General features: G+C 54.5%; 3 protein-coding genes across 3 annotated transcripts; all 3 read left to right on the plus strand.

Moving 5' to 3' along the window:
* Nucleotides 1-87: 87 nt before the first annotated feature.
* BDP81DRAFT_313146 (PHD-finger domain-containing protein) lies at nt 88-2426 on the plus strand (the record flags this gene model as incomplete). The annotated part of the gene is made up of 3 exons (XM_060583868.1): nt 88-1292; nt 1359-2239; nt 2302-2426. 3 exons carry the CDS (start codon nt 88-90, stop codon nt 2424-2426), a joined length of 2211 nt encoding a protein of 736 aa, XP_060448274.1.
* Nucleotides 2427-8891: 6465 nt separating this feature from the next.
* Nucleotides 8892-10872, plus strand: BDP81DRAFT_313919 (leucine rich repeat domain-containing protein; the record flags this gene model as incomplete). The annotated part of the gene is made up of 2 exons (XM_060583944.1): nt 8892-9453; nt 9506-10872. The coding sequence occupies 2 exons, from the start codon at nt 8892-8894 to the stop codon at nt 10870-10872; spliced, it is 1929 nt and encodes a 642-aa protein (XP_060448275.1).
* Nucleotides 10873-11580: 708 nt separating this feature from the next.
* On the plus strand, nt 11581-13019 carry BDP81DRAFT_369532 (uncharacterized protein; the record flags this gene model as incomplete). Its single annotated transcript, XM_060586590.1, has 2 exons — nt 11581-11827; nt 11984-13019. The coding sequence occupies exons 1-2, from the start codon at nt 11808-11810 to the stop codon at nt 13017-13019; spliced, it is 1056 nt and encodes a 351-aa protein (XP_060448276.1). The 5' UTR covers nt 11581-11807.
* Between the last annotated feature and the right edge of the window lie 412 nt (nt 13020-13431).

Below are 13431 nucleotides of genomic sequence, written 5' to 3' on the forward strand. Positions count from 1 at the left end.
CGACGCCCGTCACTGCGCCAGACCTTCGTTCTCTCTCCACGACTCTCGACCTCGCGCGTTCCTCGCGACACGCCGATCGACGTCGCGATGAAGTCGGCAAAGACGTCGTCGGGGGATACTCCTTCAAGTCGGAGATCCCAACCGGTTCGACAGACCCGAACCAACCCCCCGCGCGTCTCTTCAGGCCTTCGAGGATCAGCGAATGGCCGAGACTCTCTTGCCGGCGGCTCTGCTTCTGACCAGCCCATCGACATCTTCCCTGCGATAACCTACTTCTCCGATGCCATCGCGGCCCTCCCGAAAGAGCTCGTCCGACACTTCACGCTTCTGAAAGAGGTCGATGCCAAAATATTCGCTCCCGAGGATGCGCTCTTCAAGCTCGTCGACGCTGCCATGAATGCTCCTCCCCCACAGCCCCGACCAGTGAACGATGCGTCAAGCAGTGTCGCCCCTGCCTCAGCTCCGATGAGTGCGCAGAATAGCTCTAGTGGAGGACCTCTGGGTGGCCCGGCTCCTCCCCCGGCTCCCTCGACCGACGGTTCCTACGCGACATCCATCTACGACCCGAGCAACTTTCCCCGAAGACAACTGTTCCGGCAAACGGCTTATAAGATCCAGGAGATGCTTGGGTCATTAGAAGAGAAGAATCATGTCATCTCGACCGCGAACGATGCTCTTCAGAAACAGCTGGCCCGGATTGACGATGTCTGGCCGCACGTCGAGAACGAGTTTACTGAGGAGGCGAAGTGGGGGAGCGATACCCATTGGGCATACCCTGAGAATAGAGCTGCCACCAAGGCGGCACACACCGAGCGTTCACGACGTGAGGGAGCCGCTGCGATCTCGGCAGCTGCTCAACAGCTGGCTGATGAGGCCGCTGCTCGAAGCGACGCGCGCAAGCAGGCTGTCCAAGCCAAAAAGAGTCAAAAAACGCAGGCTCAGCCTCAGGAATCCGAACTGGACGACGCCGAGGGTCGCAGCAAACCAGAACCGACCAAGAAAGGCCATGGAGGTGGCAAGGCACGCAAGGCAGCTGAAGCTGCTGCCAACGTCGTCGGTCTGGGAATCTCAACAAATGGCAATACGAACGGGACCGCGCCGCAACCCAAGAGACGCAAAGTCGAGAAAACTCCCAGTGGAAATAATGCGGCGGAGCGGGCCATGAGCACCGTCTTTGGAGCCACAGCATCAAAGGCGAAGACCACAAGCCCGAGAGAGACCCCAGCGCCAGAAGGCGGCGGTCCGAAGAAGCGAAAGGCGCTGCCGACGGGTACTGGCCAAGCAAAGAAGAGGTTTGTGTTCGCCCTTCTGTTAGCGACAGATTACCATCAAAGACTACTTACTAACGCCTCGTGTAGCAAGAATGGAACCGCCGGCATGTCTCCATCGGTTGCTTCGTCTCCCGTACTGAGCAACTTCCCTGACCCAGTGTTGCCTCGAGGCTCCCCCGCGCCGACTGTGACCCCGGTACCCCCAGCTCCCAAACCTCCCACTGCCTCGAGGGCCAAGCAAGGCACCACACAAGCGGCTGTGGAAGGTGGTAAACAGTCTCGGCCGCCGTCGTCTGCTTCAGCAGCCAAGCCTAACGGAGCTGCGGTGACAGCGCCCCTACCTCCGCCGACGGCCGAAGCGTTGCCTCTCCCCGTCTTGCCCAAGCCCGCTGTTGAAGTAAAGGCTGCCTCCAAGGAGCCCTCCGCGCCTCCTGTGCCAGAGCCGACAAAGAAAGAGCCCGATACGGCTGAGCCAAGCATCAAGCCCAGTATACCGGCGGCGAAGCAAAAGAAGGAAACACCGAAGCCCGAAGAGCCGGAGACACCAGTCGAGACACCAGTCGAGACACCAGTAACAACTGCCCAGACGGTCACCGCTGCGACAGTCACAAAGAGCGGACGGGCTAGCAAGCCTTCAACACCAGCGATGGCGACCTTCCAGGAGGCAGCGAGACCCAAGTCGGCCCGCACTACGGACGGGACGAAGGCAAGCAAACGGAAGAAGAGCAGTGCGGTCATGAACACAAAGACTACCAAGGCGGTGGGCCAGCCCGAAGAGAGTGACGACGTGGATGAATCAGAGATCCAGGCAGGCAAACGCAGTTATGATTATACCGAGGACGAGCCGACGTATTGCTACTGCCAAGGTGTAAGCTATGGCGAGATGGTAGCCTGCGACGCAGCGAATTGCGAGCGGGAATGGTTCCATCTCAACTGCGTAGGCCTCAAGGTGGCCCCCACGGGAAGTTGTGAGTTTGTTATTCCATGTTGGTGGTTGACCGCGGATGTTCGTATGCTAACTGTGAACTAGCGAAATGGTATTGCGAAGTGTGTCTGCAAAAGTTTTCAAAGTCTGGCAAGAAGCTTAGCCACAAGTACAACGTGCTGCCGAATTCCCCGAGCATCTCGGGCAAGCCACGACCCCCTTACGCCTGAGTCGATTGTTACGAAAGCAAATGTGTGGGCAAACTGAGGGGTGGTATATACCACGTTCCAATATGGCGTTGGGTTCATTCTGCCATTTGGCATGGGATGTCTGGTGCAATGCGATTTGGTCGACTCCTGGATACCTTTGAAGCATTCGGGGGCTTATGTGGGAAATGGAATCAAGTGGCTCAAGACACATACAACTTGCTGCCCCCTTTGGGAATGGAGTAAACAGTACATATTGCTGGGATGACAAGAGGCGCGCGGTGTTTTTGTTTTTCGAAAGTGGTTTACCTGAGTTGTTTGGGACACAGAGTCAGCAATCTGGCCCGTCATGTCGAAAGCGTTCTTGTCTTGTAGCCGGTCATCTGCAAGTGGCCACGGTCGGTCTTCCCTCTTTTCCCCCTGTAGTCCCTTGTCGAGGGGATAGACGAGCATCTACGAATAACTGGGAGCTACGGCTCCAAAAAGTTCAAACCATTTTCCCCCGTTGTTAGAGGGGTTCCTCCATGTGCTCGAGGATTCCCCATTTCTTGAGCATTTCCCCTTCACTTTCGGCTCGTGGAAAGAAGTCCTTCTTCGGAAGGTTTCTTCCTTGCTGGCTTTCATGCCGTTCTTCCCCGGTGCTTTGGCCCCAGGAGAGTTTCATACCCCGTGGGTTTTCCCGCTGCGGAAGCTGAGCCGGGCGTCGGACCTGAAGCTCCTCCTCTTCCTCCTCCATGCCTGCCCGGGCGGAGGAGGAGAATGGGGAAAGAGAGCTCGTCCAGGAGCAACGGTATCTAAAATGCATGACATCGTGACTTTTCTTGTCCAAATTTTGACCCAGCAAATGCGGTGAGTGTGAGATCCGGAGGATTTTGGGGGGGGGGGGGGGGGGGGAAGGCTGGTACCGTGATGCAGGGGACCTCCGGTGGGATAGTTCCCCTTCTACGTACCTTTTCGAAGTGCAAATGTCAACGCGGTCTAGGCCCTTGGTTTCAGTCGACGCGGAGAGCAAGAAAGAGAGGCGAAGAGGATGGCTTTTGGTATTCAGGGTTCAGCGCAGCTAATGCCCGAATTTGGCTAGATCTCAAGGTACCTGAGGGAAGGTAAGTAAGGTATCAGGTTGTTGGCTTCTTGATACTCGCTCGCCCCCTTTACTGAGTGAGACCCCGATAAGTCGATGAGTACTTTGTAAGGCACGAATACTCCGTACTTACGTTGGGAGTATTCATAAACGTACCCCATAGCAGAAACGAAGAATTATTGCGGTCGTGACATGTCACATTCTTTTGGGATGTAGTTTTCCGGGGTAAACATCTCCACCTTTTGGAAAATCCTTGACTTAAAATATTCATTAAAAAGGGGGGAAGGGTGGTGTGGTAGCTGAGAAACGGCGTTTCCTCAAACGCCTATGTACAAGATGAATCATGTTGGGTGTGAAAGCTGAAGGGGGGAGTACAGGCTGCGAAATCTGTGAATGTGATCTGAGGCTAAGGCTAATGAGTGTGTACCTACAGGTGTGCTGTTGTCCGAGGTGGTATAAATTTTCCTATCCGAGTTTGGTCTTGGTTTATTTAGGTCGATACGATGAGAATAGTATTTTTGAGGGGAAAACCTGGGGTAAGTTTGACGGGTCCTGAGTGGCTGGCTGTGCTGGATGGAGGGCGCGAGCGCGGCAGGCATCTTTTTGGGCTGTAATACGGAGTACAGTAGGTTGTGGTGTGTGTAGTCAAACTTGACTGTGGGACAAACCCGAGGTTTGCAACTTTGCAGTTTGAGGAAAGTTATGCCGCTTGTTGCCTAATGGTTCATCGATGGGAAAACCAAGAAAAAAAGATGGTAAGACACGCACCAGGTACGCGAGGCGGCGAGGCCCCCCTTTTGACGGAACATCGCCTCCAGGGGACTTTCGTCCGTACTACGGATACTTGGACAAGTTCAAGTAACCTTGGGTGCTTAGCTAGGCTTAATTCTCAGACTTGTTCCAGAGATGCGGCTGGTCAGTATCGTCGTTTTTGTGGCACTGTTGTTGTTGTTGTTGTTGTTGTTGTTGTTTCTACGTTGCGCGTGACCGACCAGTAGAGGGAAAACCATGACTACAACAGCTATTACTATGACTAACAGCAAAAGCACCATGACGGGGTCGGGGGCAAGTCATGAGAAACACCAGCGACCACGGCACGCGGTGTGAGTATTACATCGCCCCCTCCAGACATCTACTACTCAAACAAAAGCTACAATAACGAACTACCAACTAATTTCAATACTAAAAAAAAACCAAAAAAACCTCAGAAATATAAATTTCGAGTTTTAAATAACGTACCACGTTTTTCTCTAATAAAATGGATGATAAATGGGCGTAATATTCGTTGGATTAGAGGTAGTAGGCGATTCTGGAGAGGGCGATGTATACTTCACACCGCGTGCACGGCTGGCTGAGAGACATTGGCATTGGCATTGGCATTGGGGCAAGCCCCCCCCCCTTGATCCCTGGCTTATTCTTTTTGTGACGAACGTGCGAGGAAAGCATGGCGCCATTTGATGGGGAGATGGAGACATTGCTCTTTCTCGACTAATGACTACTACGGCGTGTACGGTGTACGGAGTATACGGCATTGGTGTTTTGGACAGATTTCGATTCACTACTCCGTATGCTTGCTCGCCTTGCTTTTTGTCGTTTTTTTTTCTGCTTTTTGCAATGCGCGTGACGTTTAGGACGGCTGTGTCGGTTTCTACGGGTTTCTCGGTTTCGATGCTCGTCTAATTCTTGGTTATCAGACTGAGTATTCTCAGTTTCAGCAGTTAGTAAGTGAATTGAACGTCGAAGTCGGCGATGGGGCCCAACAATAGATGGATGGGTGTGAGGTCCGATGCTTCGCTTTTACAGTTTTGCAGCTCTCTCTCTCTCTCTCTCTCTCTTTCGGTCTAGATTTGATGGACCGAAGCCTAGAGGAGAGCACACATGATGCTGGAACTAAGCAACCTAGACCCAACACCGACAGGGTGGCACGAGGCGGTTGGCCTCGGTTCTGAACTTCTGTCACGCTTGTTTCTCTTGCCTTCTCTCTTTGCACTAGTCTCTGGCTTTCAGGGTTGGATAATCTGGGGCAACACCACGCGGCCCCCCAGCGACCCCGACATTTTCGAACCCGCCAACCGGAGATCCGCTAGGATGCCACGGGTGCTAGGATCTTCCCGCTCATTCGTACGAGTGCTTCGTACCTTTTTTCTGTCCTGTACTCTTGGTCTGGGATCTACTTGTCCTTGTGCTACCTTAGTAGGTGACAGGGTCTGAGCAGGGAGGGACAGACAGACAAACGCCGGCGGCGGCATCAAGTGGTGAGAGGGCTAGATCTGCAGATAGACAGACAGACTGACGCCGGGAGTCTTGCGATTTGCAAATCCCATCTGGGCTTATTCCTGCGTGCGTGCCAATGTGTAGGAGCTAGGGGGGTACGGATGCTCACTACCCACCCAGTTGCAAAAGAGCTGACCGTGACTGACTCTTGCTCTAGCAGACTGGCATTGACGTCTAATGATCTACCCTGGGACGGGACTCGAGACCTGGGGGAATCGTTCGCCCTGCGCTCGCCGCTCGGGAAGGCCTTCCAGGCGGTCCTTCTTTTCAGCTCGGAACCCCCTTGGGCCTTTGGTACCGCCGCCTCAGACTTAATATTTTTGCCTGCCTGAAATGAAGGCGCGTGCTCGCTTTGGCGCACAGCCCGAGTTTTGTTCTGCTCGCTTCGTTCCGGCAGTGAAGGTCAGACGACCGATTGATGAGGTGGCCCTGGAGCATCCCGTCCGTATCCGGTCGAAGAACGGTTTTGAAATGCCAAGCAACTGTCTAACGCCTGTCTGTCCCAGTCTTTCCGGATTGCTGGGGACCTGGATACTTGTCACCTTATTGTTGTTTTCACTTCGTCAGAGGTGCGTGGTAGTTGTGTGTGGTTGAGATCGGGCGACCATCCGACAACCGGAACGGCCGTCTCGGGTGCGGTACCGGTCCTCTCTCTCGGCTTTGTCGTGGAATTACACCACGTAGTCAGCGACATCGCAAACACCAAGGCTTTCAGTGACAGAGGTTGGATATTAGCGGGCTCTCTCGGTGTTTGAGAGGGAGCGCCGCTGGCCACGGCGGCACCGCCCTAGAAACCTGGAAATGCCGAGCCGAGGAGATGCTCTTTCCTGGCGTGACTCTGTGTCACTCTGTGAGGGTGTCGGTGTGCGTATCTGGGTGTGAGATTCCCTCATCTTACCGGAGATCAAGTCTTGTCGTCGACGATCTCTGGCGCAAGAGGCTGCATATGCTGCAAGAGTTGTCATGGATTTGGATGTCGTTGTCGATTTTGCTTTTATTCTTATGCACCAAGAGAGGTTGCAATACAGAGTAGTGTACCTTACGGTACGTACCCAAAGGCAGTGTAGCACTGCGTCAAAGTGCGAGCCGGGCGGGCAGGCACGTCGTAGGAATGGCAGGAATGGAAGGAGCAAAAGGTACTTTGTGCAAAGTATCTCTTTTCTGGGCTTAGGTAATCTGACGTCTTCTAGGGTACTTGCGTGACTCGACTTTTCAGAGCGAGCATTGGAGCCATGATGAAAAGTTTTCCCAGTTTCCATTACTCGTCGATTGTATCCATTACGTTTCCGAACCGCACTTCTTCGCCTCATCTGATCACTTCCCCAAGCCAAGCTTTCCAATTACACAAACACGCAGCCAGTTCAGCTCCCAGGCGGAACCAGGCACCTCAGCTCTGCGCAGCCCTCGGCCCCAGCGTGTGCTGTCACACAGTCACGCTCACACTTCTCCCAGTCTCTTCCCCGTCGTTTTCTAATGTGGAATTGGATCGTCCCTTTTTTTTTTCTATCAGTACCAAGAATCCCGAACCATCATCCATGATCCCTTGGACTCGGTTCTGGGCCCCGGTCTTTTCTCTCTCTCTTTTTTTTTTTTCTCCTTCTCCAGCAGGACCGAGTGACCGACCACCATCGACCGACTTTGCCTTGCCAGCCGCTCAACTTCCGTACGCTATGGTCGCGGCCCGCCGTGGTCATTCCACCTCCGTTGCCTGTGACCTTTACATTACCCTTCCTTCTCATCGAGTTACCATCTTCACAACTCGGGATGGCTATGACTACATCCAGTCAGACAACGGCCTGTCCGGGGCAAGGTTGGACAAGTACGGAAGACGACCATTCCTTGACACATCTTGCGCATCCGTTTAATGACTGAACAAACCCGAGCAATGATGCTATGCTTCAGCTCATTGCCTACTGGCTCAACTCGACACACCCATGACATTCTCATTACCAAATACCCGTCCAATGGTTGGTTGGCTGGCCTGCTTCGTGTCGCCAGCATTTTCTCTCCCTCGCCATCCATTCGTCTCTTTTCCCATCCGGACCTGGTGTTGTTTGACCGGTTCATGTCCCTGGACCTTGGACCTTGACATGGACCACCATACCCGACGGACATCGTCTACCGTCCGTGAGCACGAGGAAGCAAAGCATGTCACCTGGGGGCGGCACGCCAGTACCGCCGTACCGCGTCGTGTCATGTACGGACAAGGCTCCGCCTCCATCTGGATGAAGCTCTGGATGCTCATGTGACGAGGCAAGTCTCCATTCCTTTGTTTCCATTACCCAATTTTTGGCCAAGAGCAACCCTTCGCCTCTTCAACTTGCTATATTAATCTGCGGGCCGCTCACACTCACACACACACACGCCTGGCTACTAACGCCCAGTGCAAGCCACTCCTCCGCATGACATTAACGAGACGTCCACAACCCAACCTGCCTCTTGCGATACTGGTTACCTTACTGTACACGCCCAGTCCCAAACTCCCAAGGACCTAAACCCAGCCCATCCAACCCAATATCCTGATCCTGATCCAGCCCAGACGCCATCCATTGGATGACCCTATCCTAATCCGCCCCTGTCTCTTTGATTCTCACGCCCCGTCTACACCATATACATCTAGTATCTACTTCTCTCTCCCTCTTCCCCCCCAAATATCACCTCAACGATTGCGAAGAGCACGTCTTGTCTTGTGCCACGCACTCCCTTCACCCCCTCGTCTCGAATACTTTCCCCAAGTTCCATCGTTCCCTGGTCTTGGTCTAGTAACATCACAAACGGTTGAGGTTGGACCACCTGAACACGCCAAACCACCATCTTCCCCGCATCACCACAACTTCCTCTTACCTAAAAGCCCCGGTCTTTGACTAATAGAAAAGTCGGTTCTGGCTTGCTCTGTCGACGGACCCGGGCCCCCGGTCTCGCCTCTCCTACATTGCAGCTCATCCTTTTCTACGCTTTGCCGTACGACTACCTAGTATCTTTCTACCCTACCCCAGCTTGTTCTGAAAGAAAGAGAAAGAAAAAAAAAGACAGTGGAGAAAACGTGTGTGCGTTTGGTGGTGTGTCGTGCAAACCATTGAAACAACGAGCGCAGCGACCCGGACCTTCAAGGTCAAAGTAAAGTACCTGCAGCCATGGCTTCTCCGCGACTTCTCCAACCGCAAACCTCGTCCCAGGACCACACCTTACACACACCCCCAGGCACTCCTCCGACAGGCCACAACAACCCTCAGACTTTGATCGAATACAAAATGGACAGCCCAGAGCCGCACCGACCTGCTACCCCAGAAAAGAATGGCAGGTCCTCTTTCTCGTCCATTCGCGAGAACGACTCCGATTTAGCCCAGACGTTCACCTCCTCCAAGGTCTCTTCCTACGCTCAGAAAGCAACCAACGCCGTGTTCGACGACTCCTCTGCCTCACCCTCGCCGATCGCCTCACCTTCCCTCGAGATGGCTGAAGTCCAGTTCATGCCCCCCGTCACCCACCCCAGCAGCAGACTTCATGGCGGCTGGTATCCTGCCTCCAGCTTCAAGGGCTGGAAGCAAATCAATGTCAAGGGCAAGACGGCCAGCAAGAGCTTCAGTGACCTCCAGGCATTGCACATGTCATGGAGCACTCCTCCGCCTTCACCCAAGGGCAACAAGCCTGCTAACTGCCGCGCGCCCATGGAAAGACTGCCCTTGGAGATTCTCGGTAAGTTTACGGTCTTCTGTCATGGAACCTGGCGAAGCTAACCATGTCTTAGGATCCATCATTGAGCTTCTCGTCCTCGACATCCCTCCGCCGTACGGCACTGCGCGCCGCAACGTCGACTTGATGTCCTTGCTTCTGACCTCGAGATCAGTACACGCCGCGACCCTCAACACCTTGTACAAGCACATCACCATTCCTCACTCGAGAATCTTCCGCAAGTTCCTGTCCAACATCACAACACACCCTGCACTGGGCACCATCGTACGGCGCATCGACTTTAGTCACTTTAACAACGCGACCCTCTTCGAGTCTGCCAGCGAGCGCAAGGGCACGCGAAACCTGACGGAGGAGACGTTGTTGCAATGCTTGGAGCTTACACCGCATCTCCAAGAGTTCCTGGCTATGGAGCACATTGACGATGACCTCGGCGCCGAGGTGCTGCAAAAGCTCTTCTTCGGCATGCCTCGCCTGCAGGCATTGGACTTTGCCGGGTGCACATCGCCGTCTTTCAAGAACTCATTTGCATCTCTGGTAGACATGGACTGGCCCGAGACGCTTTCGATCACGCGCCTCTCGCTTCACAAGTGCCTGACACTTCCTCCCGCGCTATTCGAAAAGATCATGCCACGCCTCACCAACGTCACGCACCTGGACCTTGCCCAGACCAAGATCACCGACCGAGCACTGCAGGCCATTCCGAAGACGGCCAAGATTACCCACTTGAACCTCGCCAAGTGCACACTGCTCACGGCGCCTACCGTTATCAACTTCCTTGCGACTCATCCGGCGGTCAGGAACCTCGTTTACCTGAGCGTAGCCACCGATGCTCGGAGTCATCAGCTGCTGGATGTGGAGGACGTTTCGCAGCTCATCCCTGTGCTGCCCAAGACGCTCCGGTCTTTGAGCCTAAAGGGTAGCCGCATGGATGACTCGCACCTCGAGTTGCTGCGACCGCTGACCAAGTATCTGGAGGAGCTCGCCGTTGGGCGCGACATGGATGTCAATGCCGCCGCTAAGCTGCTTGAGCCGGCGGACGAGAAGAAGCAGGAGGAGCCCCACATGATCCGATACCTGGACCTTTCGGACCTCTGGGGCAGCGAATTGGATATCGTTGATTTGTTTTCCAGCCGAAACTCGCTGCTAAAACCGAGCTCGGTGCCACTCGAGGTGGTAGAGATCTCGGAGCAATCTTTCAAGAGCCTATCTCGGAATAGGGCATTGGAGCGCGTCGGCTGGTCCCTGCAGGAGATCGGAAGCCGATGCTGGATGGTCCGAATGCAGGACCACCGCAAGGACCAGGACCGCGGCTACCGGTGGTGGAAGATTGGCGCCGACAACTGGGGCATGCGCAAGATCCCGGTCGCGCGCGCCGAAGTCGGCGGCATGTACGGGTCCTTCATGTTTGGACGCAAGCTATGAATCACATGCACATCGCAGCATCGCATGGGAAATCGAAAAAAAGGGAGAATGGGGAAAGGGAAAGCATCTGCATTCGAATGCATCGACCGAAAAACAAGCGACCAGCATCATCAGCATTTGATTCCCTCGCCTTAGCCTTGGCCTTGGTATTTGTTGTTTTCATTTTTGATTCTCTTTTTTTTTTTTTTTTCATCTTTCTTTCATCACTCATCATCGGGCGGAGTCGGGATACCAAAACCAAAAAAGTTCATTTGTCTTTCGGAGTGGGAAATGGTCAACGATAATCGGAGCTGGCGCGGGCTAAAAAGGCCAAAAGATGGCAAAAAAGAAGCAGCATTTGACGGCCTCTGCAAGCAAGAGAACAGCATCAGCGACGATGAATGACTTGGCTTTTGATGTATGTTAATGAAACGAATGGCATAATCTCTAATCTTTATGCTACAGTAGACCATTGTTTCTCTCTAACCTAACTGTGACTCTTGATTTGTTGGTGACCTTGTTCTCCAACATTGTTGCTGTCGCTATCGCTGTCGCAAATAATAACTGGTAAACAAGAAGCTCTCGGCGTACCTGCAGTGGCTACATCATCGTGCCGTCACAGCGAACCACCAAGGTCAGCATACCCCTGCACCGGAATGCGCTCCTAACTTCTGTCGCCTGGAAAATCTCATCTTAGGTAAGCCGGATCTGCTGTTGGCAGAAAGTTAACTCATCTTTTCCCTCTCATACCGTGGCCTCGGTGCAGCCTTACGCGCTGACCCCGTCCTCGAACTATCAACCTCCAAAAAAAGAACACTTGTCAGCCTCGAGCTCCAAATACGGAATTCTCAAACTCTCTTTCTCTTTTCTCGAGAAGCTCCGCCGACTTTCACACTCGGACGCATTACGCACAAAGCGCTTGCTTGATAGCAAGTCGCCGTCGTCGTTGGCCCGTCATGGCATTTGGCTGGTCAGAGTAAGTAGCCACATGTCCCTCCACCCACCTCCCACCTCACACACGTACCTACCCCATACCCCCCCGAGCTACATCATCGCCAAATTCGCGACATCACCACCAACGTCCGTCAACACGATCCAAAAAAACTGACCGCACAACTCTCCACCACTACAGAATCCGCTCTCTCCTTCTCGTCTTCGGTCCGATCCTCCTCCCCAAGGCAATCGCAGCCTACAAATCCATCCGCAATGCCTCCCAACACAGCGGCGAACCGATCCCCCCTCCGCCCCGCATAGCCCGCGCCCTCGCCATCCTCGCCATCATCGTCATCGTCTACCTCGTCAAGACCCTCCCGCCCCTGGCCCCGGAGAATCTCTTCACCCTCACCCAGTCCCGCCTCCAGATCCCTGTTGACGTCCTCTTCAACCGCCTGTCCTCCCTCCGACCGGAATCCGCTCTCACCGCCGCCGACGAGCGCCTCCGCGCCCGCTTCGTCAACCTCGAGTCCCGCCTCCTCTACCTCCAGCTCGGCCCCGCCGCTCTCGCAGACTGCCCCTTTTGCAAGTCCGAGGATCCCAAATCCTACTTTTACTACGCCCTTCCCGCCATCATCCTCCCCCACCTCGTCAATCTCATCGCCCTCGCCGCCGTCACCTCCTCCACCTTCACCGGCCGCGATGGCGCCCGCTGGCGCTCCCATGCGACAATGGCCGCCGCCGCCCTCACTGCAGCAGACGCAGTCCTCGTAGGCCAGTACGACTACTCCGCCAACGCCTCCGCCCTCCGCCTCCAAGACATGGACTTCTTCTACTGGCGCGCCCGTGCGCTGCGGTACATCGCCCTCGCGGTCCTGGACATCGGCATCGGCGCCCTCTTATTCCTCTCCGGCACCCGCCGCGCTTTCGTCCTGCCGCCCTCGGAAGCCGAGCGCATCGAGGCGAGCAACCGCGCCCTGACGACGGTCAAGAGCAAGCTCAGCGCGCTGGGCATCGTCAAGAACACGACGTTGCGCGACGAGGAGCTGCGGGCGCGGAGTCAGGCGTACTGGCTGCGCGAGGGCCAGATGGTGCGCGAGGCCATGGAGGAGAGGGAGGTTGTCGAGAGTGTCAACGATGCGCTGGAGAATAGGATTAATATACAGCAGGTCACGAGCGATGCTGAGAACTATACCGAGGGTGTGTTTAGACAGCCGGAAGGGACTGCGCAATGAGCGGCGTGGTCGTGTTTCCACTCAATTGGAAGTTTAGAGTTGATGTAGCATATGTATAGATGGGCATTACAGCTTCTTATACAGAGAATAAAGAAAGAGAGCATACAATTATGACTTGGTCGAGAACTGGGGGGGAGGGGGGCGAGGTTCGCGCGAACTGAAAGAGAAAAGTAAGGCCTGGTCTTTAAATCGCCTCTGGGGCTCGTAATCCATCGCAAAAGTATTTCCATGAGCCTTTCCTCCCAGCCTGTCCTTCCCTAATTCTCATCGTATCCTTGGTACCGATCTTCTGCCGTGGTAATCCAAGACCGTCCCTATTCCCCCTATCCCTCTAAATGTACGCGAGAAATACAACAGGTAGCATCCTCAAGATAGGCGGGCACGGTTACCTGAAAAGGCATGTAGACGCGTG

Source organism: Colletotrichum phormii (genome assembly GCF_030913505.1).
Source record: "Colletotrichum phormii strain CBS 102054 chromosome Unknown BDP81scaffold_5, whole genome shotgun sequence".
NCBI lineage: Eukaryota > Fungi > Ascomycota > Sordariomycetes > Glomerellales > Glomerellaceae > Colletotrichum > Colletotrichum phormii.